This window comes from Mya arenaria, chromosome 9 (genome assembly GCF_026914265.1).
Source record: "Mya arenaria isolate MELC-2E11 chromosome 9, ASM2691426v1".
NCBI classification, from domain to species: Eukaryota; Metazoa; Mollusca; class Bivalvia; order Myida; family Myidae; genus Mya; species Mya arenaria.
The window spans coordinates 5817231-5841653 of NC_069130.1; the positions used below are offsets into that span (position 1 = coordinate 5817231).

General features: G+C 34.5%; 2 protein-coding genes across 2 annotated transcripts; both read right to left on the reverse strand.

Moving 5' to 3' along the window:
* Positions 1–203: 203 nt before the first annotated feature.
* LOC128202858 (uncharacterized) lies at positions 204–21122 on the reverse strand. Its single transcript, XM_052904018.1, has 14 exons — positions 21023–21122; positions 10835–11020; positions 10493–10708; positions 8700–8822; positions 7374–7649; positions 6522–6654; positions 5250–6408; positions 4898–5132; positions 3561–4553; positions 2103–3448; positions 1428–1616; positions 806–1313; positions 594–716; positions 204–379 (listed from the first exon to the last, which is right to left on the reverse strand). The coding sequence occupies exons 1-14, from the start codon at positions 21120–21122 to the stop codon at positions 204–206; spliced, it is 5763 nt and encodes a 1920-aa protein (XP_052759978.1).
* A 1317-nt stretch (positions 21123–22439) lies between these two features.
* On the reverse strand, positions 22440–23601 carry LOC128245628 (uncharacterized). Its single transcript, XM_052963833.1, has 2 exons — positions 23235–23601; positions 22440–22949 (listed from the first exon to the last, which is right to left on the reverse strand). The coding sequence occupies exons 1-2, from the start codon at positions 23596–23598 to the stop codon at positions 22663–22665; spliced, it is 651 nt and encodes a 216-aa protein (XP_052819793.1). The 5' UTR covers positions 23599–23601; the 3' UTR covers positions 22440–22662.
* Positions 23602–24423: the final 822 nt, after the last annotated feature.

A 24423-nucleotide genomic window follows, 5' to 3' on the forward strand; every position in this document is an offset into this window, starting at 1 on the left:
TTTTTTGCATGACGTCATTGAGACAAAGGTTATCACACTACCTTCACGAAACGATAATATTACCTGTGCGTGGATGTAGTATTCGACCCCTTCAAGAAAAAGACTAGATCGTAGGCTGATATCAAAAGTATTTTCATGAAACCTTCGCATTGAAGATATATCCACTGTGTCTGGTTTTGTGCTGATGTATACTTCAAAACCATCTATGCCACGTAATCGGTAAAGTCGACTAACTCAACATGAATGTCGAATGTTGCGATGAGTGTGTTGTTGTTCAACAGTTGATTGTTCAATATCAGTTTTCCAATCGCCGGCGGTGAACGATCAATTACAACCTCATCAGACACAGATTTGGTTTGAAAACCTGCGTAGTCATGAGCTGGAAAATAAGAGTGATGTTGATCATACAGACACACAATTCTTTACCTAATTTACCTACTAAGCTGTGTTATGATAAACTAGTTAAACCCGGCCTCAAATAGGGTTCATAGTCTACACTTTGACTACACTGGGTTTCCCGGTAGTTTGAATTGTGTTTATTATGGTCTTTATGATGAACAAAAACAGAGATCAAGTAATACTCTTAAATATACCTGTGACTGTGACAAAAAATGAATTTCCGTCTTTTATGGAAGCAGCATGAAGTGGAAACTCCACGTGTTCGTTAAGTCCAACAAATGCGGTGATAATTGACCCATTATTTTGTGACTGGCTCACTACAATTAATTGTACATGCATTTATTCAAACTAATATAAAAACATGAAAAATCAGTATTTCTAGTTAAAAAATATAATAAAAACATACCAATGTCAACAGTATATTCCTTTATATCACTGGGATAGCCTAGTTGAAACGTTTTAACTTCGTCGGTAAACCCAGTCCAAGAAACGTGTAGATCATTATTGTTAACGTATCCGTTTATTGTTTCAACAGTAACGATGCCGTGTGAGGGTGGTGCATCATCAATTATAAATCCGTTACTGCAGGCCTCAAGCTCTTTCAATATCTCTGTCGAAAACTCCCGTTTTACTTCTGTTCTTGGTGAACGGACGCACGTGTAATACAATGTACTTGGCTGCAAAAACTCTTTATCAATGTAAAATACATTGTCATTGTTGATTGTTCCATAAACACAGTTTCGACTAAAACGGCATTCTTTTGGCACATGCCTGACAGTCATCAAATACCATGTAAAATTTCGATGTTCAGAGTTGATAACAACACCAACAATATCCGTGTTCGCTTTTCCAAAATTAACTTCGTTGTCGTGAATGAACGAATACATGTCTCCCAAGTCGGAACTGTGCATCAACTTGAAACAACGTGTACATGCTGATTACATTGGCTGGATTATCATTATCAATCTAGCATAGTTATGTATAGTTACAAATGCACATATGTTTCAAACGTGATGAAGAAGTCTTACCTGTTGTATGAGTGACCAGTTTTGATTGTTCCTATCAAACTCATAAACTACTGAATTATGCATCCCGCCAAACCCAGAGGATGACAGGCGTTTACATGTTGTTGAGTGTAGTCCGACATACGAAAACGCTTGAATACAAAATCGCACCGTCGTGTGAATATGCACTGGGATATCAACAACCTCTTTGACCTAAAAAGCATAACAGATCTTGTTTCAAATACATCATATCATTTGAACATAAACAAATTTTTTGTGTCAATTTTTCAAGACGTTTTAGAATCACAACATTTTTAACTCGTCTTTTTTGTTTGAAATTGTTTTTACGAACTCGTTTGTTTTTGGCAAATATTATAAACATGGTAAAATGAACTACCATAAATTTAACGAAACTAGCTAAGAACAGGGAAACTTGCATGAACCTGAATTTTATCAAGATCCTGTTCGAGTGATTAGTGTCATTGTAATGTAATTTATACGTGTGTGGTCTGTTTGCGGTGTCTAAGTTTGTATCTCTCATTAATTGTCGTTTAGGCCTTTAATCTTGTGTCTCTATACATATCTTAGTTTTTGACTAATGAGGTTGTTCCTGTAGTTTCGGCGTTGAAATTATCAGCACAGACTTGACTATGTTTTACTTTTCTACATGATGCATTTACAAATAAGGAAAATAGGTACCTCTATTCTAGATGTGTTTGGCGGAATGAAGCTAACCCATTTTGTAAGCTGTGCACTGCTGCTGTCTTCAAATATGGCCCATTTGTAAACAGATACTCCACTTGCAGATACAAATGACTCCCATTCAGCAGACAAGAAGTAACTACCTTGCTTGCCAGACTGTTCAATGCTTGCACGATGTATTACACCGAATGGAGGATGTACATCGATTTCGAAATAGTCCGTCAGTATACTTTTTGAACACTGCATTGTCGAACAAATACGCAAGCACACTCTGTACTTGTCACCAGAAACAAGTGGCACATTTTCAATTTTTGTAACGTTTTTAAGGTTCGTGCGTTGAAATGGTCGTATAATTTCATTGCAAGACAGAGTTCCATTTTCACACATTTGCATAACAGCTACTTCATAATAAACACTGTAGGGTATGTCGTCTCTATCGTCAATGGCAAGATATATTGAATCATTTACCTTGGTGAAGTTTTGACCAATTTCTTCCAGTTGTATCTTACTTATAGTAACGTTGAGAAACTGAAAACAAGGTTTTTGCAGGAAGGAAATAAAACTGAGAGAAATCTTATTTTCAGATTTCGTTTTGCGAGTGATAAAACCATCCGAAATATTGACATTCAAGGATGCCGATACGTTTTCAGCAGCGGTAAAATGAAGGTCATATCTTGCACCTACATTTATAGCCGAAATAATACAAACGGAGACTGAATAACTAGTTTCTGAAATGCTAAAACGTGGAGATGATCTAGGCTGGGTTAAAATAGTAACGTCTTCAAGAATAGCCGGTTTCTCTGGGATTATACGGACGCCATTTGAACTAGAAATTGTGCTTCCAGCTTGACATGTTGCTTTAACAATGAAGAAATAGAAGGTATCCAACTTAAGATCTGGTGACGAGATACAAGAGGAAACATTTGTATCTGACTTCCTAAATGGCACCTTATCAGGTACTGATGCGTTTATTCCAACACCGATTTCGAACGTTAGGTTGACGTGGTGTTGAAATCCATACCAAACAGCACAAACGGTATGTGGTGTAAAATGAATGTCAACCTCTTGATTGGCTACATATAGAAAAGATGGATCGATGTCTTTGACCGTTCCAGCCCCAGGAGGATATTTCGATGGAATGTGAAAAGTGTCTGTTTCATGTTCGGTAAAGTGTCCAGCCTTGTTATAAATAATCATGGTTGCGGTAAAACCATAGTTGAAATGAGCATCGATGTGTTGCAGACGACGCAATGGGTACTTGAAACAAAATGCGTTGCCAAAACAAGGTATAGAATGAAACATATTCCATTCAAGCAGAGGTGTGTCCTTTTTATTGCTATGCCCTAAAAAGAGACAAATATATTCAATCAATGTAAAAACACAACATTAGATAAAGTATTTTTTGATAGTCGTTTATTTAACAACTACTATTCAAATGCAATGAGAAATCCTTACCGAATTGGATAAATATTTGATCCACAGGAGATTTTTGCTCATCATCAACGAAAGTAGAATTTGCCCATTCAACGAAAATGAAATCTCCTTTGACGGTAACAGATGGCTTATCAGTTGCATATGGTGGCGTCTCATCAATAATCATCGGTCCAAATGTAACATATGCCGCTACTGAAGCCTTATTTACAGCCTTTATTACGATAAAAAACGGTTCGTCGGAACCAATAGCTGTGTGCCTGTATATAAACTTCTTTCGTCGGTTGGTTGAACGAAAATCAACAAGGTCTGGCATAGCTTGCTTGCCTCTTGATGTAGACATGCCTACGTAAAAGTCATCAATTTGAGAAATGTCTTCTTTGCATTCAAATGACAAAGCAAAGTTATCGTGGGGTACGAATATGAAATCGGTCGTACTGTGCTTTTGAAGATTACGGCATAAAAAATCTGAAATAGTTGCGTCTTCTTCTAGCTTTTTATTAGGCAATGCAATGAGAAAATCGTCAACATCTGTGGTTACGCTCTTGCATATGTTTTTACAACTTTTAGAACTTGAATTTAAATTAATAACCGTCAAGTCCGAACGAATAAGGTATGGTCTATCATTTAAGCAATATATGGACTCAGACGCTCTCGCGTTTTGAATGGTCACATTGAATATAACAGGTTTGGACGTGTCACGTGTTATACCGTCAGAACATGACACTTGTGAAGGATTCAAAGCATTGTTAAATGCAATGACACTTGTGTAGAAAGTTCCTGTTTCATTTACATAAAATTTTGTCGTTGTTTCGGTGTAAAGTACTTCCTTTTTTTGAACAAAACTTATGTTTGTTGAGATATCTTTGTCAAGCATCAACTCTTCAGCATTCAAGCATCTCTCTGCTATAGCAACGATATATTTCTTGATGCCGCTTTCGTGGTCGATAAAGCCATGCCAGTTAACAAGAAACTCCGTATCACTGGTATAATCTACCTCGTTGGCACCAGATGCACCTGCAATATAGTGTGAGGCTTAGCAGCGTAACTGTAAGCATGATCTTGTTAAAGGCACAAGGAGCATAGACAACAGACACTCAACGAGGAACCAGCAATATATTACGGTCAAACCCAATTGGCTGGAAATCGCATGGCTCGAATTTCTCATTAGTTCGACCTGGATGTAAGGGACCTATTTTAAACATTTCCACTTGGCTAGAATTTTCGGAGGTGTCAGATTCACTAGAAGTTCGGGTATGGACTGTACTTTGTTTTACCACCCTTTTCAAAAATTATATTGTTAATCTGGATAACTATAAACAAATTGTCAGCAAGTATCAAAATATATACGAATAACTTACCTTCGAACACAACACCCTTTTCTGGTGGCGAGTCATCGACCAAAATGTCTAAATACTCAACACTTGTAAGCAATGCGTGGTTTGTTACGTGAAGTGTAAAAACATAATTTCTGTTGTGATTTCCGTTGTTGGTTCCTAAAGCTTGAAGTTTGTTTAATGATACAGTATAGTTAAAATGTTCACATTTTCCTATGGAGGGACAATAACAAGTTGCACTTTCGTTTCCGCAGTCAGACTGAAAAGATACATATCTTTAGTGAATTAAGTATTTACGTCGAAACTTGTATATCATCTAATTGATATAATTACCTTTTTTTAACGTTACAAGATAAAAGCAATTATGCATAGTTACATCTAATGTGACAGCACCGAGTGCCCCGTCTCCGAGTGTAAGAGAACTATCGCTTGTTTCCAGCTTCCACAAAACGTTTTGCACCCCACTATGGATATCAAACGCTTCAAAATACAGCAACATTGTTGAAAGTTCTGTGCTATCATGTACAAACAGCATATGTTCGCCATTCTTTACCAAGTAGATATTGTTTACATTAGGAATTGTTCGATCTATGAACACAGTTCTGTTTTTCACAAGTGAGTTGTTTACAATATCTATTGCATTAACATGGAACACAAACGTGTCACCGTCGGACATATTAAGACTTTTGCAAGTGCGCTGCCTCGTAAAATTTTGAACCGCTTGTTCATCCGAACCTTTCAAACCAAAGCGATCAAATCGTAACCAATTTAAGTTAAACTGGATGATTCCATCAACATTTGTCGTTCCTGAAACTGGCAAAAGTCCTTTATTCTGCTCGTACACACTGTCTGTTGGTATCAGATTGAATGGTGCGGGCGTAACAGGGTTTAGCAGCTTGTTATCCATATAAAATTTGTTGTAAAAATACCCTTCCCATTCAATACAAATGTCATTGTGGTGTGTTTGCCAATCATGATTAGTTTGTTTTGAAGCTGATGTTATAAAGAAAAGATCTTCTTCCAATGACTCAACGGAAGACGTTTTATCATACAATACAAATCTTCTAGCTTGTTGGATGTTATCGGCGACGTCTTTCGTTTCGATTGATATACAGTATAGTTTAGGGGTGTCAGATGTTAGATTCAGATAAACATTTGAAACCGATGCATTGACTTTCGTAAAATCAATGCTTGACCCAAGTGTACCATTCGGCGGAACTACCTCATTAACCGTTATTGTATATGATTCTATTCCAGAAGCATGTTCTTGGTTTCCGTTTTCAGGAATCGGATCTTGCCACCCTCTGAACTTAACAGGTATAACCGGATTTCTCGTAATACGATCTCTTATTTCTAGAGGTTCAAAGGAACACTCATGAGTTTCTTGACAATGAACTGGCGACGACGAATCGAAACGATAACACAGCTCTCGGGTCGCTCGAGTTTTCTCGTATGGGCGTGGTGGGTCATCAATGGAGTATTCATTCTTACTAACGACATAGCCGCCAGAATGTAATTTAAACTGCACACACAGCCTGAAAAGTTCGCAGAATAAAAATAAATTCTTAACATTAACCTTCTCATCTAAAACTACTTTTACGAAAAGTATCATAGCCCTTTTTTGGTTCAATTACAAAATAAATATTACCTCTCACCATCACGTAAGGCATAACTGCCACCTGCTATACTTAAATTAGCCTTCGTTGTAAATAATTCCCTGGCCGCAAGACTTTGGTTTGTATCATTCAAAACGTGGTGCTCCATTATCTGTACATCAGAGCCTAAAATATAAAAAAACAACAGCGGTGATCGTTCTATTCGAATGTTTAGAAACGTATTTAAATAGGTCTATGTTAAAAGCCATATGGTTTTTACTTTAAACAGACATCCAATGAGGCTTCCAAATATAATTTTTACTCATATTCATAAATGTTGGAAAAATTGTGTGGTCGAGCTTGAGTCGGTTTGACCAACAGGTAACTACTTATTGACCGTTCAAGTTATATAATTTTAACTACATGGACAAGCCCGGTAGTCGGAAATTCAAAAATAAGCCCTATTTAGGAGTACAAGGCAAGGGCCCATACGGCAATAAACTAGAGACACAAGCATATTAATACCAAATACACAAATACAAAAACCAAAAACAAAACAAACCCTCACCAAAATTGCTTTACCGTTTAATGAGGTGATTAATGCCATGGAACGCCTAGTGAAGCATCTGCTTACTGAAGCACGAGTCTACTGGGGGCTTAAACTAGTTTAATGGCCACACCTCACTCCTAGTAGCCCCAACATTTATTACTATTTGTGTAATATGTGTGTGTTGTCTTGTGTCACTGTGTGTCTCTGTATGAGTCTATGTTTGGATTTGATCTTTAATGTATAACTAAGATAATATTTATATTAATAATTTCTGGACTACAGTTTAGGATAATTCAAAAGATTTGCATCTTGTGTGATTTAAGAACCAAGACCAAATGTTTCGAACAAAACGAACCTTTTACGCTTCGCTTAACAACGACAAGCTTTGCATCGGTTACACCAAAGTGACTTTCTTTTATGTATCCCGGCTTTGTACCCCATCCAGACGCATCTATACGGAATGATGAGACGAAATCGTATTTAAGTCTAGAGGGATGGAAGTTGCCATAGAAGTCTTGTAGAAAATCACACGCCGTAGATGTAGTGTTTGACTCAAAACTTCTACCTTTTCCATTACTGTTGTACAATGTCATCGCACATGTTTCAATAGAAGCTTTGTTGTTGCTGTTTACTGAAAAAAAGATGAATGCAATAAAATGAATGCGTATTTTTGTTGAACATATGATTGTGTTTTCACAAAAAATCAAATATTTCGCATGACTTTCAAGGAATATATGCATCGGTCACGATTGCTACTAGAATTCTAAACATGACTTTTAATTTCCTACAAGTAATGTCAGGCTACATTAAGTGAAGCGACAAGTTAAAAATAATAATGCTAGACATATGCCACTTAACTTTCAACGGAACATTAAAACAATGGCTATTTCACGACTTTTCTAGATTATACACTCTTGTCAACCCTTATAATACAAAATGTTCGATTCTGTAGAAATATGCTATACATTGGCAGGAAGTTTCAGAGGTTCCCTTTGAAACTTTATGAAATCCGACAGAGCATTGGCAGTTTTTCACTAAGTCACCGCCACATTTGCCCGGCCAACAATGGTGGTTATTTCTTGCGCACATACTTGAATAAATATTAAAACATCTCTAATACAATATTTAAAGATGAACTCTTACTCCCACATAAGATTGACCACTATTGATAAAACTGTTTTAAAATACCAAAAAGGTTGAATTAATGTAGAAAACAATGATTTTTATGAAGATATCGAGTTAATATGAAAGAAACGTGAAAGAAACACGGCATCTCTAACTTATAAGATGATTGAAGTTCACAGTAAATCTTTTAACACTCACTAATCGTTTAATATTTTTACGTTTTCTGCTATTAAATTCACTGTTAAAATCTTGTTATCAGTAATTGATATTTTCCATAAATGCATTATTTAGTAAGTAGTTAAGTAGGTTTATCACTCAAAATGTATGTTTGTTATACAAGTGTATGTATTGATTTTGAATAAGAGTGTCACTTTAATATAAAATGAATTTACAAATTGAGTTTTAGAATCAGGTGTATTTACATTGTATATTCATAAACGTGTTTCGCTGTACTGAATAGCATTGTTTAAACATAGTTTGATTGTAGTTAAAATTTCAAAATAATATGTCATTTGTTAACGTAAGATCAAAATTCTTATAAGTAAACTATCCTTACGCTCGCATATCGTATTCGAATGTGTCCGTTTGAAGTAAACATTGTCTCCCTCGCATTTGTCACAAATAGTGTTTTCACTTCTGGAACAGCTGTGCTGCACGCAGTGGGAATATGTCTCACATTCTTCAATTCAAGAAAGGTTAAAAAGAAAACGGCAATCGCCGTAACCAAAAAATATACGTTAAGTATAACGTCTTGCATGATTTTGAATGCCTTTGTCAATGCAAAGTTATACAAGATTTCCATAACGTATAATTATTTTGATACTATATCACGAAATATATACCGTAATCTACGATTTTGATTTGGTAGTGAATTCATATAGTATTTTAAGATATTCATATTTTATTTTCTACCCTGTATTACATGTTTAGAATTGTATTTGTATAAAGTCACAATGTCGATTTTGGCCAGCATATTTGTTTGTTTTCACGAATAATAAAGGTTTCATCAGGCTTTTGTTAGCTATCTAAAAGTGACAATTGTCGACTAAAATGATAGTTTCCAATGTATTCTCTTGCATATCCGCTTCACCGACAACACTAAACATAATCAGTTTAACGTTGACAATTTTGATGCGCTGCTAACTTAAAACGAATTAGATCTATGGCGTTATTGTTACACTACACAGGTTAATAACTGCTACTTTGGGTCAGTGGTAACATTCCTTTTTAGCAATCAACAGCATTGGATCGCTTTTCGATTCCTTATATATTTGTATTGGTTATTCTTGTGTTTTAGATTTAATCGTATTTGAAACTTTTGTTATTGTAACATATATATGGTAATTCTAAATTTTTAGCTTAGGGCGGTTTCAACATCTGTTTTATAACCAACTAGATTTTATACAATATAGAACATTGATCCAACAGCAGCAAAACAATAACGCGTGCTACATGCATATTATTTACACATACAACTGACATGGAAAATAATTCAAACTTAAAGCATAATTGGATCAATTTGATTGTTGATACAGTAATTCCAGGAGAAAATACTACTTAAAATGTCCTTACATATTTAAATTTTCAATGCTATCAATAACCCATGTCCATTTGATTCTGTTAAAAATCCCGAAGAATACTGAGAGTAAATTGAATATATATAACCGACAAAATCTTAGGAGGTTTGCTTGTGGTATAATAAAATGCTTAACATCTCGATTTACTTGATTTGCATTTTATTATTTTCATTTTTTTTCACTACATTTTTTTTGTACTAACACGGGGGATTTATTCGACGTTATCGAATACTTAGTGGTAACTTTCAACAAAGTGTATATGTCTTATAAGAAACGTAACTACATTTGAAATGTTGTTCAATGTTAAGTATATAAATGGTATCGTCATCCTATATAAGATGTTGGGTGTCTCGAGACCAGCGTTGCGCGTAAAAATAGGCCAATTTACTTAAGAATATATAGGAAACTTACTTAGTGATCTATAACCTTAACAAAAAAAACAACATCTATATTATTCGACTGCGTATAATTTATTTGAGAATAATCATTGACGATATCAGCTGAACGAAGTTCAAAACAAAGACATCTGAGCACTTTTGATAAACTATAATCTTAGCGTTCAGTAAATATATCCATTAAACTGGAAGCTTTCAGATAAGGCTGATATTTTAAATGGTTCGTACCACGGCCAATTTAATTTTGACATGCCCGGCGGGTGAACAAATATCTAAGAGATTAAAACAAAGAGGAAAATATGTGAGTCTTTTGCTGTGAAATAAACGTAAAAAACACACAATTATAATGAACTTGACGTATTTAAATATAAACACACCTTTCATCATGCATATTGCGCCAATTTTGTCACTACAAGTTTTATCGTTAAGGCCTTTTCGGCTTCCATGTTTCCAAATATTGACACAGTCTTCATGGCGATCATTACTTGGCTCCCCATGTACCCAAAATCTATTGTCGCAACAAGACGTCCCATCTAACCAGTAAAAATGGCCCTGTTTAGAACGATCCGTCGCACCGATCCAAAAGCTATAGGCTAAAAAACGTTTTTCAGACATATGAACATTTAAAATATAACAATACAAAGTACAACAACATTTGTTTTTCCAATTACAACCAAAAGTTAACATGTTAAATATCAAAGAAATTAAAAAGTACGAACCATGATTTTCACCAGAGTTGGTTATGTCTTCAATGACATTGTAGTCGGTGATTTTAGCAAGACTAGCCCCAGGACGCAGAGAACAGAAACTTCTAGCCCCATCCCAAGTGTAGACAGTGGATTTGTGGTATTGATAACAAAAGCCACTTCGATGGATGTCTGGGCCGAATCCGGTCGGACATACGGCTAAAAAAGAACGTACTATTATATAGGCGGGTAAAACAACCCTTTAACTTTGCTGTTTCTTACAAAATAAACCAATCTGTTTGATATAAGCAAACAATGATTGAAGACGAATATCCATAGAAATAGCAATATACTAAGAACGTCAGAACTTCTATCAGAGACTGTCAGACACAAATTAATGATGTACGGAACGACTTTTAAGCTACATCAAATGATGCAATTTGAAAAGTGTATGAGCTTTAATCGTTATGCCCATTTCAAAATGTTGGATTGCAGGGTCTATATTCACATACGTTCTGAGACATTGAGACGTAGCACTCAAAACTTGCCTATCCTCACTTTATAGCAAAATTGTTATTATAAGAGCAAGAATCATGCAAGGTTCTATAACGGTAACACATACTTAAAATACATGCCCGAAGAACCATTTTCCAGTTATTTATTTACACACAACCGTAAGAAAAAACCTTTTCCCATTATCATTAGCCACCAATTAATTATAACCATGGCATCAAAATACAATCTCAGAAACATAGTTAAAATGAGCATGTTTTGCGTTTTTTCTAAAGTTAAAAACACTTGTATAGTTTATTTTTGGAAATGCTTTATAAATATGTGTATCTAAGTTTAATCTTTGTCGTAAATAGTATATGGATTCTATTGTTATCCAGTACTAAAAAGTAAAAGTTTATCAATACTTTGTGAAAATAGAATTGACCGAAGAGCTCTCTTGCGAACAAATTCACTTCTTTTTATTATTTTACATATATATGCTGATATCTCATTGAAACTGCAAATTTGTAATCTTCCCTTAGTTTGTTTCTTCTATACATGTACTTTCCTTGGTATGATGATCATAAAGAACAATTCAATTTTAATGAAACCTAGATGTTTTCAATTTAATCACAGTCAATATTCATTTTTATCATACCATTTCTATTACTATTTCTCGATTTCCATGCATTTAGGATTTCTGACAACAATAATGGATGTAAGAGGAAACTTTTTGTATCATGTGGACAGTTTGATGTTTCAATGTAACACGATTCTCATCTTTAAATCCCATGCCAAAAAGTATCAAGTATTATTTAAGCTGTAATTCCATTTCAGTTTTTAAAACAGTTATATTTTTTTAAATACAAATAAACTATGTTAAGCCAGCCAACTATACACTTTGCGATTTAAATCGTTTTAAACATGTTTTAATTGTTTACGAGATGTAGGTACACGTCATTACAGGAAAAAAACTAGTTAGGACATGCGTATCTTTTCATACCTTATGTTATACCTTTTATCTAGTTTTAATGTCTTTTCCAATACCCTCCCACCTTACTTGTATATCAAGCGTCTGATATCAATTTATACTTGAATATTGTCTGTTATTTCAAGACTCGAGTTGACTGACGGCGCTGAAAATCGATACACATCTCTTATCATTGAATTTACAGCAGTGAGTACGGGCGCCGGGAGCCGGCCAATATTTAAAATCACGAAAACATTCATAGGCGTCTATTTATTTAGACAATAAGGAGTTGCATACACATAAATGACATCAACGACCAACGTCAAATTAACGTCTTCTTTATTGTCGTAAGCATAAGCGTTAATGTTGATTGTTGATATATAATTTTAGAGCAATTTCACTTTTTTTGGTTGTATTCATCGGTTGGTAAATTAGAACAGCTATCGTAAATCAATTTTATACAACAACGAATGCGCAGATAAAATAGTTCCTTATTTATAGGTTTAATTGTTTTATTTTAAAGGACAAGTATATTATAAATACGTAATATAATTGTATTACAACTAGAACAATACATCTGGAGTTAAGAAACATGAAATATAACAATAACAAGAAAATGACAAAAATATCGTCTCATATTATATCTCGCGATTTATCGCAATAAAAGCGTTTGTTTGTCACGAGTTGTCAAATTGGAGATAAATTCCAGTCAATTTAATTGTTAAGCCGTTTTGTTTTACAATGGATTCTCGTCAAAGTTTTATATGGGTCAGAATTCAGGGGTAATTTTATTATGGAACTAATTCCCGAGTAGGTTTGGTTTTTCCATAGTTATATTTAGTAGAGATCAATCCCAGAACGAGGCTGCTCGTCCTACAGAACGACCATCCGTTGGTGCATCACGACATTCAATCGAGAATTTACGATTATGGCATTGTTTACAAATATGGATGGTGTTGAATTGAAATTAATTGTTCAGAATATTTTGCTTTTTGTTGGATTTATCTTCTGTAAATTTGGAATTTCAGATGCTAATTTTAGGAAAATTCAGTGTCCGTCGCGTTTACCGGCTATAACTGTAGCGAATATTTATAGTTTACTACAACTTCTCATTTTGGTAATCGAATATTCGAATATTCGATCGAAGGAATTACCGAATATTCGAATATCAATTTTGCCATTCGTTTGCATCCCTAATATCAACACAGTCATAACATTTAATGCACATACTCCTTAACGAAAGTTTGAACAATCGGGCCCAGGTTATGAAAGTAAACGGCTTTGTAAATAATTAATGCTATATGACTGAAAAATTATAAGAAGCCAACGCTCACAAAACAAAAATCAGATTGATGTCCTCACGCCACCTGTGATGAATTAAAAAAAAATCAAGATGGCGTAAAATGGGGCCATCAGTAAAATAACATGTACAACGTTCGCACAGATATGTATGGACTTGGATATAGGTCGTCCTATATTTGTGTAAGAAATGCAAGTGCCGTAAAACAAGTGCGTGGTTTTGGTTAACTACGTTCATCCAATAATTTTTCGTCTGAATCGTTGCACATAGCTCGGAATGTCACAATGTTTTGAGGTATTCAAAGTGAGAAAGCAGATGAACATGGTCGTAACTAAACGATATTATCATACGACGGAAATGAGAAAAAACAGCGATATATTTTCGACTTAAACTCTATCACAACAATGGCCCCGATCTGTTCTACAAAAAGAGCAAAACTCCCTACAATAAATAAAAAAAAACTACCAACAGTTATTCAAGCGCGAATGTATTAGAGACGGTCTGTGCCGTGTCACTGGCATTATAAATCCTAACATTACTATTCCTGGAAGTTGTATTTTTTCCGCTGATATTTCGTATAATAGAAACTTGTTTTGATACGTTTTCATAACGATCAAGTCAAGTCAATCGTGTAAAACATATGGAATATATTGGTAAACACTAAAGGTAAGTTCAGTATAGTTTATTGTATATTGTTGAGACTATTTTCATTTTTAACATTATGGTATAATATGTGGCTGCAGTCTTTTATAGAATATTGCGTTCTTATTTGTTAGAGTTAATATTGTAGTGAGCTAAAATTTATACTAGAGCTTTCACAGAATGTGATTGATACACCCGATCGCCAAAGTGCATAGATAGAACAATTTAAGAAATCAAGTGGAAAGTGTTTCACTGAAGGTAAACGTGTCATATAATTGTCAATAATGAGGAGGTATAAGGAAGATTGGAAAATATTGGTACTGTAATGTATTACCATATAAAGCACAACTTAAAGAGAAAAGTGCTTACCATAACGAAATAAAATATTGTCTAATGCATTTCTGTGACCTTGATTTGCAATGTAGGGACATTGGTCTTGTGAGCGATACGTTCTCATACAATGGTGGCCACCAACCTAGATCAAGCCAAAGACAAGGCAGCCACAAACCAGCCATATAATTGGGTGAACTGAAGCCAGTTCGGATGAGCAAAACAAAATGCAGCACAACAAGATGCAAATGTATTAAGTCTGGGCAGATTTTCATGTTGATGTGCCAATCTGTTGAATGAAGAGGAATAGATATTGGGGACTTCCATAGTTTGCTGATATTATCTTTTGAAATAACTGTACATATATAAAACACATATCGCATTAACGAGGATCTTTGGTTGGATGTTTTCAACACACGTGAAAGTATTTGGTATAAGGATGATGATAGATTTATTTTGGTCAAACCTTCGACATTGGACATATAATTAATGGGTGTGATTAATTTATTAACATGTGTTCGGATCATGACCTTCTAATGCGCAACTCAGTGATAAATTAAAGTGAATACAAGTTTAATTTCGATTTTTGTGCCTGTTAACATACCTGCAAAACAAAGTATTGGTGCTGTTTTCAATAATTTGGTGAGGTTTGAAACTGATAAATAAACACAATGTTTGATTATATCCATAAAGCGATTACAATACTTTTACGTTTTTGTTCAACAAGTAGGGGCAATAGTCTCCCAAGAGTGTTTAGAAAAATATCAAACTTTGATGGCTGTCGACCATTAACAAATTTTACCAACGCAACTATTATTTTTTGAGATCCTTTCACTATCTGATTCGAGGGTGATTTCTCCTATCGCTATGTACACATGTAAATTGAATAACTAAATGCTTATTTTAATCAAAATAGAATTAAATATTTGGATGAGTTGTTTGTCCGCATGTCAACGTAAACTGTAACTATATTTAGTAGCATTTACTATCGATGTCTTTTGATAACAAAATTATAGTCATGGCATAACAAACTAGCAAGATGCTAATCGAACTATTAGAGACAAGCCTTATGTTTGTTGGTCGGATTTCTTCAACTCGCACATTTGCTGTTTGTCTGATTTGAATAGATGGTTATTTACTTTATTTAATCTAGAACAAAACTGATGTTTATGGTACGGTTTTGCTGGAATAAAACTCAATTAGGGCATCAAACAAATATACGCACTGTCCTCTTTTTACATACCTGAACCATCAATAAGATTCCACAATCCAAAACCTAAAATGAATGTTAAAACCATTGTCCTTCAAATACAATCGCATTTGAATTAATGACCTAGTAAATATGAACATTCTTTATGATATATCTGAAATATTATCATCGGCCGAACAACATCCACTCAAAACCTATCTTTTAAAAGGAAGACGCATTCTGCAAACATTTATCAAAAGGCGATATAGTTTTTGGGATTTATAGGACAAACAAAGACACCGCATTTATTATCAACCTGCAGCAAGATTTTTAACACTTGATGATTTTTTTATCTTGTAAAGGTCAGCCAAAAATGTATTGATCGGTCAATATTTATCAAATTTGTACTATTAATTAAACAAATATTTTCAATGCGAAACTAGCCAAAAGATAACATGTGGACTAATATCAAAGTGTTTTGGCTGCAGTAGGCTTTCAATAAGATATTCAACAAGTAATTGCTACTATAGATATCTCATAAGTGTGTCTTTGTTTGATCGTACATGATGAATGGGTATATAAGTACTCGCTGCTTCAAGTAATTTCCGTTTATGTCTTCGAGAACAAGATAAAGCCAAGATAGGAAACCTATAGAAAGGCTAATCAGAAGTACAGCTCACGTCACTCGTGACAAGTGTAGTTGATAATGGAAGCCCTTGAGACCGTATGCTCTTAACTGAAAGCCACAGTTCATAAAAATGGCTCATACAATCAACATGACAAAGCAAACAGTATAGCCGACGAAACAATCTAAGACTTTCGAACGTACCCGAGTCGGACGGCGTCTCTACCTGCCTGAAAATCATCGACCTTGCCTACGTAATTGGGGCGAACCTTACGCTATATTAAGTAGACAGGTTGCACAGACTCGGAAAACCGCAATCACCACCACGGCAGCGGCCTCATCTCGTCGGAAACTGCGTGACATCATAATCAAGTTCACGAGAAAGTGCCTGAAATAAACTTATCAAACAACATTTTTTGATAATACTATAGTTTTTTATGTTTGTTGTGTTTTGTCTCGTTTTAAACTTTTCATTTATCGGTTGCATACTGCTTTGTATCATTCTCACAGTTAATGTTAATTACTTTCGTTTTGGTATCATATTCATGCAACTAAATTCCTGCTGTGCTCATATGTATGCTATGAGTCTTCATATCTTCTAAAGAATATTCTCTTTATAAAATTACCTGATTTTCCTTGTGCGACAACTGCTAACAATCTTCTGCATGGCAACGAACTTCTTGCACAAGGCGAAAAAAACAGACTTTTCTTTACACGAGTCCAGAACGTTATTGCGGCAACCAAACGATTAAACGTGTGGTCTTGAAGCGCCGTGCGGGCTCACCTTTGATTACGGACTGCTGGTCAATATGTGTGACATCTCTTCTCACTTATTTGTTTACTTTTTATTTTTAAAGTTAAGCATACGGAATGCACTCACTTAGTATGCACACTCACATTTTTTTATTCTTCAGCACGTTTTTAATACTTGGTATGCTCTTGTAATTTTAAGACACAACCTAGTCTATATCCTAATCAGCTATATTACCGAACAATCTAGAACGGGTAAACTCCAACATGGAAAGAAACTTATACATGCATTCAACATGCTTATCTATCAATCCATTCAGAAACATTTTAAACTCTATATATTTGTACATCGTGCATTGATTTCTTGTGTATATTGAACTGAATAAATACGTTTAAATCAACTTATGTCCGATTCAGTAAATTATACGAGTATATATATTGTTACTAATGTAACCACATAACTCTGATCAGACGGCGGCCTGAAAACACGGTTTCGAGTTGGAACATATTTCGATCTAACAGTTGTAACAGACACCTATGACAGGTGTAACATATCCTTCTCAATAAATGCGAACCACTTTAAACCAGTGTAACCAATGCAATTATAGTCTCTTAAGAGACCTGACTTCTTTCGTTCATTAAAAAAGGAAAGTATGACATTTAAACGCAGATCAATTAAATATAAATTTCTGCAAGAATTTTAATTACAAAATGAAATAACTCAGCTTTAAGATAGCCATGTTTCAGAGGAACTATTTGAAGTAAACATGAACTGAAATACTTTTCATCATAACGCCAGTAAACAAAATCACTCGCATTGTATCATGAAACGTACAGACATGCATTTTATGCGTCACATTGTACACACATGGACAGTTTAAGGTGTGCAAGAAAAACAATAGTGTATTTCCTTTCTGGCTCCGAAAACCCGAACCTCGGGCACGCTGGGTGAAATGCGTAAGTTATATTTTATATAGTCAATATAATCAGTTAAGGATTGTTTAAATACAATTATTATTTTGTATGAATAAAGGGTTAGGGTTAATAAAATTGACTTGATTGTATTAAGATAAGTTGATGATGCTTGAAATATATAATAAAAGGTAATATTCATGTCTTTCTATGTAATTGCAAAAGGATTTGGCAAAAAATAAGCATTAATATTTATGCGAAAAGCTACAGAAACAAGCTCAGTAGCAAAAGTTTAAACATAAACCAGGTTTAATAGCAATAGGTTAACGCCTGAATCTACCAAAAGGCAGGTTTTACCTCTTTAATTCAATTCAGTAAACAAAGCAAAATATTTACAACTTTTTTCTGTACATACCTTTATGTTTTGATAGTAAGGTATGAAAAAAAACCCACATTAAACTCATAATTGTTGGTTGGATATTTATTTTTTTGTGAAAGAAACAGATATGAAATAACATTTATGGGTAATTTAGTTTATTTTTATGAGCTTTATAGACATATGATAAAATGCTTTAACCCAGAATCACAACAACTGGCCGAAGATTTATTTATACGTGAAGGATTTGACATATACAAAAAAATCAAATATATAGCCTTTGACCTTTGATATTCGCTGCAAAACTGTAGTAAATTACCCTTTAAGCAACAATGTGGTAATAACAGTATTACTAAAAATGCGTGTATACACCGAGTACTAATGTGGACTACCTTCCCCAATGGTCGGTCGTATTATTATTATTATTATTATTATTATTATTATTATTATTATTATTATTATTTACCAAACTTATATAGCGCCCTTTTCATATACACGTTCAAAGGCACTTCACAACGATATAAACTGATAGCTTATTACAAGCAATATCATTAAAATACTAAGACAGCTTTTAAACAATAAATGTACGACGAACTTAAAATATGAAACACAATAAAATAAAATGTGATATTAAACTAGTCGTCTGAAGTTAAAACATTAAATATCAATATCATACGATAAAACATATTCTAGCGAAACTACGAAAATATTAAAATGAAAGTAATATATTTTACACTCGACATCTAAATTGCGTTTATATATTAAATCAAGAGTCTAAAACAGTTTACAGAGGATATGTAACTGTACCTAGTCTAAGAGATCATTATTATTTTGTCTGTCCTTTTTGTTATCAGTTAGTTCTGTCTTCTTCCTTTTTATTGTGTACAAATAAGTCTAAAATATCTTTAAATGTCACTGATTAAACTTGCTTGTTTAAGACTTTCATTCTTAAGAGCAAGTTATACCAATTTGGAAGTGCATACTCATTGTCACATGCCTTATTTCTGTTAATTGACACATAACAGTGAATTAAAGCATAGTTATACTATCTCAGACCATTGGCTACTTTCAATAGATATATATAGGTTTTGAAGCTGATGGTTTGTGATGTCACTTTGGCACTTTATCGAATACACAGTTGTTATGTTCAATTTTATTTTTCTTAAAAGAAACATTTTTTCTAATATTGTTTAAACTTTAGAACAAATGTGGACCTTTCTCCCATTATATGTTTGGGGGTCGTGAAGCACTATAAATCAGTGTTATTTGGCGTGCAAAGCTGTTTTTCTTTTTAAAGATAGTTATCTTACACGCAGGCATGTTCATAAAAACTAATTCGTTGAGGTAAAGAATACATGTAGTTAAAATAACTTATTTCTGCCGAAATTCTTCGGTTCTTAAATATCGCGTACTTCATTCAATACACACAACAAATCGATTAAATTTTAGCACCCTACGCAGTATCTACCTTTGTAGATTACTGTGTATGGTATCAAAATTTTATCGATTATTGTGATGTACCTAAATTTGTTACATGCGCCATTTTTTGAGATAGTAGCATAATATACAGAATAGATTACCAATTGAACTATGCAATAAACGCATGACAATCATTGCTACAGTATGTTTTATTGGTGTTGTTGTTTTTTAAGAGTAACGCCCATTCGCAGCACCAGTTTGGCATCCGTTGTCCAGTGGTCACGTGGTAAGACACTCTACTGACAACCCGAGGGCCTCAACAACGTCTTAAGGTGTTAAATATACAATATTGTTTTGTTTTTGGATGCCTGGTGACCCCATTATGTTTTTGTATTATTTGAAAGGGGTTTTGTGAGTCGTGAAAGAATATGTAAAAAAAAAAAACACCGAGCACAATATAACACACATGTTGTGCTTTTTTACCCTTACAATAGTAAAATGGGTAATTCTACGTTCGATTTCGGTAAAAATAAAACAAATAAAAACGACAGTTCTTATTTTGTTAAAGTCACATAAATATTTATGTTTGTCAGAGGAATTCATACTATTGTACATAAAATACCTCAATTTTTCCGACAAACATAAACATGTATATGTGACACCAACAAAATAAGAACTTTAAGTGAAACACAGAACACTTTTTATCACAACATCATTTACATCAAGAGAGGGGTTGTAACCGTAAAGGACAGTATTTACATGTACGTGCAAAAAGATTCATATGTGACAATTGATGGTGCAATTTCCAGTAATATTGAGATTGTCCTGAGATACAGTTTAAACTTTTTAACTTTACTCCCATTGGCGTTAATTCAAATCAAGATGTGTGGCCATATGTGGTTATCATGAATTGCGTTCGTTTTATTTTCACTGACCATAAATCGTTTAAAAAGAGGCCAATTAACCATTTTCTGAAGAAGTTGAAGGCGTGAATGACGTTCTTGACTAGATCATCTTCATTAATTGAGTTTATGACGTTTGTGTTGCACCGAAAGAAACGGGAAAGATATGATAGGTCGATGCGCTCTATATTGACTGGCATTTGCCTTTGGCAAGGAACAAAATAAGAACTAGTTATTGGACTATATTTGTTTTACTGTTTCGAGCCAGAAAAGGCATGTTTAATTAAATGTTAAACGTTCAATTTAAAACCAACCTCTAGCAAAGCTGCAAACAAAGGGTCTAGAATCAGTGCCGTAGCCAGACTTCAAAAAACACCGAGGCAGGCTGAACGGTCTAGGGGGGTCTGGGGGCATGCCCACCCCCGGAAAAATAATAAACATTTTAGTGCTATAACTTTTGATACAGATGAAGTTAATTCTTAACGGTTTACATAAATTTAGACAAAACAAATGTGCATTTAGAAGAAATTTACTTTCACAATCATATGAGGCTTTGTTACCAATACCATACACCTACTTCTAAACTTCACAAATCGTCACTTTAATTTTTGAATGCCAGTGCTATGCGATGGTGTCCTGTGGCGTCCCATAACTTAAGAATTTGTTTAGGGTTAACAGAAATGTTGTTCCTGTGGAGGTAGGCAAGTGCCAAACCATTAAGTTGTAAGACACCCATATTGCTGCCCGACTCCAGGTCTTAAGCCGCCTCAGTGAAATGAAAATCCTTTCACAAGTGCAAGAACCAACAGCTAGGCAAACACATAATTAGTTTGAATGTTCTTGAAATGTTGGGGGAAAAGACTTCGTCACATGCAGCTGCACCTTCTTCCAACGTCATGACTTTGGTTACATAATCATTAAGTCAACATTAAACGGTATGGTACCGTTGTAGAGTTTATCCTATTATATCTAAATATTCAGTTCTTTTTTCAAATATAGACTTTCCGCCTCGATAGTTTGTGTACATTGAGGCAAATAAAGAAAGTCGAAAAGAGTTATTTTGAGAGCTATAGAACTTGTTATATGCCCCCAAAAACACCGAGGCTTCCTCGGTGTGCCCCAGTGTAGCTACGACACTGAGTATCACCATTGTTTCCCATGAATTGATGAGCTTTCGACTGCTCCGCGTAAACGAGTGTAATCGATTTGAACAATTTAATCGAAACTTATTACCACGTCAGGGAATCATTGGAGCCACAGCATTTTAAAATGCGTTGAAAATGCTCCATTATAGCATAGCTATTAATTAAAAAAAAAACATTTATAAAGGCTATTTTTAACTGTACACAAATCATATGCTTATTTTGTTTTGATCATTACAGTTAAATGAGATAAACATGCGTGATAATGCTTTTTTGGCATCAACCTATCTTGTGCCTATCTAAAGCATGTACTTATTGTGTTGATGAGGAGCATTTGATAGTCTCCGACCGCTGACCACTTGTGATATTTCTCCACTTTTGGATGTGGCGTATAGAGAAACTGTTGTTCGCGAGGTTTTAGCACCGTATATCGTAAGCTTTGGAACATGAAAGGTTAGTAGATCTTTTACGAAAACTATTTTCACAACTTCTTCAAATCTTATTGAATACTACTTGCCTTAAGCTGCGTAAGAATAATCCGCATCAAACCATAGCAAAATACAGCCCATTTCTTAGATTACAATTTTATTAGATATTTCACCAAACTAACATAACATTATGCTAAAATAAATATTACAATTAAAAAAAGTATATAACAATATCATTATATATTTACTATAACAAAACCCTAGTTTCTATTTAACGTTCTATACCATGACCAGATGGAAAACTTAACTGCAGATAATTTTGTATAATGCAACACTTGTTCATGGCGATATGGCAAAAACAAAATTAAACCAACTGGACTCGTTCTATAAAACTGCAATGGTTGTTTCATACACTGTGAATAAACCAAGCATGTCTTTGCACACAACGTTTATAAAGAGTTCGTTCCCAACTGGACCCAAGATATAATTTTCAGGCAGACGAAAAGTGACAAAGGCATCTCTTGTCTTTTTAATATCGATGACATCATTGTATCCTTTTCTTGTTCCCACACTGACGTCATAAAGGAAGGGATTGTTTGACTTTATCGCAAATACGTGCGTCCAGTTTAAAGAGACCGTCTTGTTTGAAAAAGAAGCAGTTATCGCTTTATCTGAAAATCAAAAACAACACAACAATAGTAAAACTGACAGTAATGAAAAAATATCTCTAGCATTTTTTGCAACACAAACTCATCATTAACAAATTATTAAACTATAACCATGTATAAAGTAATCTTTATTTTTAAAATGTACCATTCCTAGTTGTTATACATCTGAAAGAAATACAACAAACTCGCAAGTCAAACACATGATAGGTATAAACTCGGAATGAAAATAAGGCAACCACGGAATCATGTGCTTAGGTGAAAACAGAACAGTACTGATTGCATTTGTACCTGTTAAGGATGGTACAGACCATCGTGGTTTGACCAATGCCGTCAGAGGATCACTTCTACCGCCTCGTATATCAATCCCACGTACAGAACATGTGTACATCTGATTAGATTGAAGGGAAAGTCCAGCAACGTCGACCATTCTATGTAAACCACAGCTTGTCCAGTCTATAATCGTTTCATTTTCGTTCTTCGCTACTTTGAACTCAAATCGTTCAATATATAGCTTATCAGTCCTTCCAGACCATTCAAGCTTAATCGAGGAGTCGTTCGTTTGAAGATAAAGGGGACAAGAAGGCGACGCAGTTGGCGCAATGCTTACAGGACCTTCAGAGAAAACGTGTTTCATGTTGCAATCTGTAGACATTTCATTGTCAGCGATTACATCCAAATACACCGAGTTCATGTCTGGTTTCGAATACAACACATATTGGGTGCTTGATGACATAGCTGAAGCTATTTCTACCTTGTTGACACATCTTATATTCGCTATCATGCGTGTTCCATGTGCTAAATTTAACATGATTGTTGTAAACATTGTTCCCGGCGCATACGTAGCCTTTAAAACGTTGTTATCATTGACTGTATTTCCTGAAATTTACGAACACAACAATGTATTGTTTTGTGATTTCACGCAATTTCGACGAATTATCATTTGCAATTTCTATTTCTAAACAATATATCATCCTGTATATCAAATTGAATTCCTACATGGGTAATGCATATTTTAATACATAAGAATATATTAGCAAGTAAACATTACTTTTTTAGACTGTCGGCTGAAAAAAAATTCAGAGAGCCGCATTTCGGAAACGCGACGAGTGCCTGGAAAGATTAACATTTAATTACCTATTCCAACATAACATGACTTTAGCCCAGATTCGTTGTCCATCGCACTCCAAGAAATATTAACTGTTGTTTCTACAGTCCCATTTGCAGCTGTATCAGAGAAAGATATGGTATTAAATTCCAACAACGATATCACTGGACCTGTTCTGTCAACGACGATCGGTATCGATGCAAAGGTTGACCTTAAACCAGCATGGTTATCCACTATTGCTGTTACGAATAATGGTGTGCTGTGGGAAACGCCATCGATGTTTAACAAATGAATGTGTACACAGTGAACTTGATGGAGAGGAACAATTTGAAACGAATTTGGATATGTTCCAACACCTAACAGAACCTACAA

What these genes read in the sequence shown, in the direction of transcription:
- LOC128202858 (XM_052904018.1), bottom strand. Translation starts at nt 21,122, where the DNA reads ATGCCCCCAGACCCCCCTAGACCGTTCAGCCTGCCTCGGTGTTTTTTG. An exon ending in CGCAATATGCATGATGAAAG is followed by an intron (nt 8,823 to 10,492) that starts GTGTGTTTATAT and finishes CTTGAATTGAAG; the next exon opens with AATGTGAGACATATTCCCAC. An exon ending in GGAATATACTGTTGACATTG is followed by an intron (nt 717 to 805) that starts GTATGTTTTTAT and finishes AATTAATTGTAG; the next exon opens with TGAGCCAGTCACAAAATAAT.
- LOC128245628 (XM_052963833.1), bottom strand. Translation starts at nt 23,598, where the DNA reads ATGTCTACAGATTGCAACATGAAACACGTTTTCTCTGAAGGTCCTGTA. An exon ending in GTCTGTACCATCCTTAACAG is followed by an intron (nt 22,950 to 23,234) that starts GTACAAATGCAA and finishes TTTGATTTTCAG; the next exon opens with ATAAAGCGATAACTGCTTCT.